The sequence below is a fragment of the Eubalaena glacialis genome, chromosome 14, assembly GCF_028564815.1.
Source record: "Eubalaena glacialis isolate mEubGla1 chromosome 14, mEubGla1.1.hap2.+ XY, whole genome shotgun sequence".
Lineage (NCBI taxonomy): Eukaryota > Metazoa > Chordata > Mammalia > Artiodactyla > Balaenidae > Eubalaena > Eubalaena glacialis.
In genome coordinates this window covers 91,588,185-91,594,261 of record NC_083729.1, presented here as the reverse complement: position 1 = coordinate 91,594,261, position 6,077 = coordinate 91,588,185, and the positions used below count along the sequence as shown (strand labels likewise).

General features: G+C 49.6%; 1 protein-coding gene across 1 annotated transcript; it reads right to left on the bottom strand.

The window, feature by feature from the left end:
- Positions 1-1,121: 1,121 nt before the first annotated feature.
- On the bottom strand, positions 1,122-6,077 carry POU3F3 (POU class 3 homeobox 3). Its single transcript, XM_061210998.1, has one exon. It carries the CDS (start codon positions 6,049-6,051, stop codon positions 4,546-4,548), a length of 1,506 nt encoding a protein of 501 aa, XP_061066981.1. The 5' UTR covers positions 6,052-6,077; the 3' UTR covers positions 1,122-4,545.

Genomic DNA, 6,077 nt, shown 5'->3' with positions numbered 1-6,077 from the left:
TTTAACTCTCCTTCCACACCCTTCCCCACCACAGACATCTGAGCACAGCCAGGTACTAGGTTTTATCACTGCTACATAGCATCTGTTCTAATAGGTCCAGTCAGCCATGTGCAATTCATGAAAGAAGTGAATTCTCTCATTTCTATCCTTCTGCCTTGAAAAAAACCAGGTCCACCTCCTAAATAATTAATTGCAAGTCTGCATCCAGTGCCAATACTTGTTGCATCCATTTTAGAGTTTGATTAATTACCCTGGAACTTGGGCAAACTAAACTCAGTGTGGAGAGAATGTTTCTTCCTTCAATTTAGTTCTGAAAGCTACAAGTTATTGATGGATCTGTACTCTATTTACATACAAATTGGTGCAAATATGGCCATCTCTTAAAATGCATTTTGTATAAATATATAAAAGTGTCATTTTTGATTTAGCTTGAAGAGGTTGATCATTTATTACAAAAATAAACGAATAAATACAACAATATATTGTTGCTTCCAACAGGATAAATACTTTACAAATATATAATTTAAAAAACAAATTTAATTGTTAAAATTATTTAAAATATTACACTTATCGATAAAACTATCAATAGCATAGACTGCATTTAATATTAGAACCGATTATTCTCTGAATGTTGAAAACCATTCATACAAAACAGATTATGAGCATGGTAATGAGTGTACACTGGGGGCTACAGGGAAGCAAAGGGAATCTTTAAGATCAATAATGAATAGTTCGGTTTTGGAACAAAGAAGTAGTCCTTGGCTAAGTACTTAAAGAAAAAAAAGAAAAAAAGAAAAAAAAAGGCAGAGCAACTACAGCAAAGTGACTATTTTAAATACACCTTGAATGATTTATCACCCAGACTTGCAGGGGAAGATGGTTGGGTGAATGAGATGGCTGTAGCTTGGACAACTGATCAGAAGCCACGGGAGACTGCAAACTATAAATGGGCCTAGCTTGGGATTAGCCAGATTGATGGAACAGAACTTTGTCACTTTCCTCTGAGTTGGAAGGGGAGGAGGGGGTGGGCTGAAATGGAGGAAACAAACGAACACTTGACGAAGCACAAGACACTTGCACTACAAAGGAACACAATGACCAAATTCATTAAAAAGATCTGGTGATATATAACAATATTTTCATTATTTACATGTGTAACAATATAAGTCTTAGCACAAAACCTCTCAGTTGTATCTGCCCTCACTTGTTTTCCAACCATGAATTTCATTTTGTAAATACATTCAAAGGGTTGATTTTTTAAAAAAAATATGGAGTGCAAGCATGAGCTCACTTTAAAAAACTACAAAATAATGGAATAAAATGGGCCAGCTTTCCCAGCTGCTCTAAGTTACTTTGCTACCTCTAAATCAGAGCTTCTTCCAAAGTAAACAGCAAAGGTTACTTTTTAATAGAAAACAGGGTGAAATCCAATGTTAGTTCTTTTGTTGTCAGCCAAATCAAGTAAGCAAATGCCTCCTAACATTTGAAATAGACCCATTCTCTGTCTCATCAACCACTCCGAGTCCTGTAGGGAACATAGGTTTTCATCTCCCGCGCCAGTAGCATCCACCCTATAAAAACAACCACACCCAGTCCTCAGCTTTCCAATAAGGCCTTCCGTGCTTGCCCCTGTAGACCCTCAAAAAATGATAAAAGTTTGTCACCACCCCCCCCACTCCAGGTTGTAAATATGCTGGGCAAAGAGATTACAATAGCAAGACAAATAGGAAACGAGAAGGCTAAGAAAAGTAAATTGTGGTTTCTTGTTTTCATTTTTTCCCTGCTCTCTGTTTAATAAATATGGCCTTTTTCAGATTTCACAAATCAAAATGATTGTGATTTTTAGTACGATTTGGTGTTTAAAATAATGCAACCCAATACACGGCCATCTGGCTGGGCTTGATTTATGAAAGTGACACAGGGTCTGTCTGGAAGAAATAACTGTTCCTTGTTGCTCTCACAGTTTTCCGGGTTTTTTAACCCCTGCATTGATATCACAGGGAGAGGGAGTAAAGATGAGAGAAGATGCAAAAAGTGAGTGACAGCTCAATGAGATTAGGGGGAAACTAATCTACAAAATCATTGCTTTATCACCCCCAAATACTTTTTTTTTTTTAAGTACAATACGAAGGGACTCAAGGAAGCAGAGCCTTTTGCGTCTTGTTACTTACAACCTGAGGCATTACACTTTCATTTTCCCACATTGTAAATATTGATACATTAACTTGATAAATGTGACCGCTCTGCAGGGTGTATCCAAAGAGTGATCAAAAAGTGAAAACCCCCAGCACCGGTAAAGAAAATATAGAATCATACTGGGGAAAGACGGAAACACAGAAAGGTAGAATCTTAAGTCTGACCTGGTGATCACACTGAGGGTAATGCAGTGTGGACCACAATCAGGAGTTTAGAACTACATTCTTCCATTACAGAGAAAACAAACAAAACAACCCCCCCCAAAACGGCTTAATAATTTAAACTTAATTACATATAGTTATTAATGGGAAGTAATCGATATAAAAATATTTCATCGACTTGTAAGCTATTCTTTACCACTATTAGTCTTCAGAAAAAAGAGGAAAGAGATGTAGCAATATGGTGGGGGAGGGGAGATGAGAGGGAAAAGAGAGGCTAAACTTTGGTGGTGGTGGTGAGGGACTCTGTTCACCATTAATAACCAGTTGGCACATTTTTACTGGGGATGTAGTCCAACATTCTGATAAAGATGATAAAGGACACAGGTATCTCTGAGAAAAGGACTAGCATTTAGACAATCTCACCTAAAAACACTAAAAACACCCACTAAAATTAAGGGAGGGACAAATTTTGTGAAATTAACAGACTAACAAGGAGTGACTACTTTGTCAATTACCAGCGGTTTCTGTCATTGCCTTTTATTCTAGATTTGCAAATGTACCTTAGGTGGAGCTGATGGCTTCCTCAGCTCTATCCCTTAAGGATTTGCACTGTAAAAAAATATTTTCTAAAGGACTCTTTTCTTCCCACACAGTGTTTATGCATCAGACACAGACTATTTCATTCTAACAAATTTATTTTCTCGATCAGCTCTTATGGAATCACTACTCAAATTAAATTACAATCAAATGATCACATCAAAAGATACCCTTATTACCTAGCAACTGTCCATATTCTCATTTCATTTTGATTTGTGCTCGTCTGAAAAAAACACGTAATACAAGATCTGGGGAAAAATAAATTACCGTTTTGCAGCAGTTCATAAGTATTCTGAATAAAATATTAAAAGAAGTCATTTAATGAAAATATAAAGCAAATATTTTTAGATCAACAACGGATCTAACAATTCTATATTGCCGTCTTTTGAAAAGTCTGTTTATTAAAACCTACCAAAAACACTGCTTGGAAAGGGCAGTATTATATAATCACATCCACAGCACCCATTCAATCAAAGTTGGCAACGGATTGAGGAGAAGAGTCCGGAGAAGTGCTGTCTTTCTAAATCCCTTGATCTGAGTCAGTCCAGAAATAAAAAATAAAAAATATTAATAAAAAAAATATTAGCGGTGGCATCTTTAGGCGTCGTCCACCCATCGGAGCGGCAGCCGATAAGCCGGGGTTGGATGCCGGGCCTCGCTCCGCGCCCTGTCCGCCCGCCCGCGCCCGGATTCGCCGGGGCCTCTCCCACTGGCCGCTGGACATCCCCTGCTCCCTCGCCCATTCCTCTGCTCTTCCGAGATGCTTTTATTTCCAAGGTTACTTTGAGGATACGTATTCTTTTTCTTTTGGCTTTGCTATCAGTCTGTTAATTTCAGAAGCTGTGAATACATATATGTATATATATATATTTCTTGTTTTCCAGAGATTGTTCTTTTTTTTTCTCCTTCCCGTTTCATAGTCAATTTGTTTGTCCCCAAATGACTTTGATATGGACAAGAACAACAGGGTCCGGGAGCATAGAGTCACCCCTGATTAAACCCGGTGCCTCTGCCTGCTTTCTGGTCGCTCCCAGGAAACAAAGTTTCGGTGGATCTCTCGAGGCGAGGGGCGGGGGGCGGCCCTTTGGAGGGAAGAGGTGGGAGGGAGGGGCATTTTTTTTTTTAAACAAATGTTTGTTTGTTTTTTTAAGAGGATAGGACGAGGCAGGTGCTAAGTGCTCTCCACCGTCGCCCCGTAGGACTTCTCAGGGTGGGAAAAGCCTCGCGAGCGCAGTTTTGGGGCGCTAGGCATGTTCACCTTTCTTTAAAAAGAAACCCCCAAAACGAGCCCCCACCAGAGTAGAAACGAGATCTCACGATCACCCCCTTTTCTCTTCCGGTTTTGCCACGGTCGTGTATATAAAACAGTCTGGGCATTTCTAGGCTTTGTTTGTTTGTTTGTTTCGCCCCTCCTTCCTTGGACTTCAAACAACGTCTCCTCGGTGCGTCCCTCTCCTTTCCCCCCGAGGGCGGGCAGGCCTGTCTCTGGGAGGAGGGGAGGGCGGCCCGGCCTGCCCGGCCGCGGCGGCGGCGGCGTGACAGCGGCGGCGACGGCGGCGGCGGCGGCCCGCTCCGCGCTGCGCCCGGGCCTTCACTGCACGCTTGTCTGCAGCCCGTGGTGCGGCGGCGGCGTGTCGGCGCTCACGGTGCCCACCTGCGAGTAGACGTCGTCAGGCGTCTGCTGCTGGATCCCGGGCGGCGTCATGCGCTTCTCCTTCTGGCGCCGGTTGCAGAACCAGACCCGCACCACCTCCTTCTCGAGCTGCAGGCTGTCGGCCAGGTTGGTGATCTCCTGCGCAGAGGGCTTGGGGCACTTGAGGAAGTGGCTCTCGAGCGCGCCCTTGACGCTCACCTCGATGGAGGTCCGCTTCTTGCGCTTGCGGCCCTGCGCCGCGATCTTGTCGATGCTCGTGGGGCTGCCGGTGCTCGAGTCCGCCTCCTCCAGCCACTTGTTCAGCAGCGGCTTGAGCTTGCACATGTTCTTGAAGCTCAGCTGCAGGGCCTCGAAGCGGCAGATGGTGGTCTGCGAGAACACGTTGCCGTACAGGGTGCCCAGCGCCAGCCCCACGTCGGCCTGCGTGAAGCCCAGCTTGATGCGCCGCTGCTTGAACTGCTTGGCGAACTGTTCCAGGTCGTCGGACGTCGGCGTGTCCTCGTCCGAGTGCGGGTCGTGGCTGTTGAGTCCGGGCCCCGCGCCGCCGCCGCCGCCGCCGTGGTGCGGGGGTCCCTGCGCGTGGTGCGGGTGCGGCGGGTGCGCGTGCGCGTGGTGGTGGTGGTGATGGTGGTGCTCGGCCAGGTCGGGAGTGTCCCCGCGCACCAGCCCCGGGTGCACCAGGCTCTGGGCGCCGCCGCCCGCGCCGCCGCCGCCGCCGCCGCCGCCCGGCCCCGGGGGCGCGCTCAGCATGCCGTTCACCGTGAAGCCCCCGGGCTGCGAGTAGAGCAGGCTCTGCGGCGGCGGCTGCTGGCCCCCGGCCATGGACGGGAGGTGCGCCGCGGCGGCGGCGGCGGCGGCAGCGGCGGCGGCGGCGGCGGCGGCCCCCCAGCCCCCGGGGTGGCCCTGGTGCGGCGGCGGCGGCGGCGGCCCGAGGTGCGGCGGCCCGCGGTGGTGCAGAGCGGTGCCCGCGTGCAGGTCGTCGCGCCCCGCGCCGCCCTTCACGTCGGGGCCCTGGGGCGGCGGCGGCGGCGGCGGCGGCGGTGGCTGCTGGGGGCTGCCGGCCATTCCCACGGCGCTGCCGGACCACGGCGAGCTCGCCTCCACGGCGGCGGCGGCGGCGGCCGCGGCGGCGGCGGCGGCGTGGGGCAGGGCCGTCACCCACTGGTGCGCGTGGCTCAGCATATGGCCGCCGTTGCTGGCGGCCATGGCCCCCTGCATGAAGTCGCTCTGCACCATCTTGACGGAGGCCGGGTCCCCCCGGTAGGCACCCGAGGTCACGGCGGCGCTGCCGGGCGGCATGCCGCCGCCGCCGCCCGCCCCGCCGCCGCCGCCGCCGCCCCCGCCGCCGCCGCCGCCGGCCCCCGCCGCGTCCGAGTGGACGATGGAGCCGGCCGCTAGCAGGCTGTTCCCCGGCAGGTAGGGGTTAGAGGCCGCCGTGGCCATCCCGCTCCGCTCCCGCCACCCTACCG

Bases quoted from the DNA above. Each gene is read 5' to 3' on its own strand.
- POU3F3 (XM_061210998.1), bottom strand. From the start codon at position 6,051: ATGGCCACGGCGGCCTCTAACCCCTACCTGCCGGGGAACAGCCTGCTA.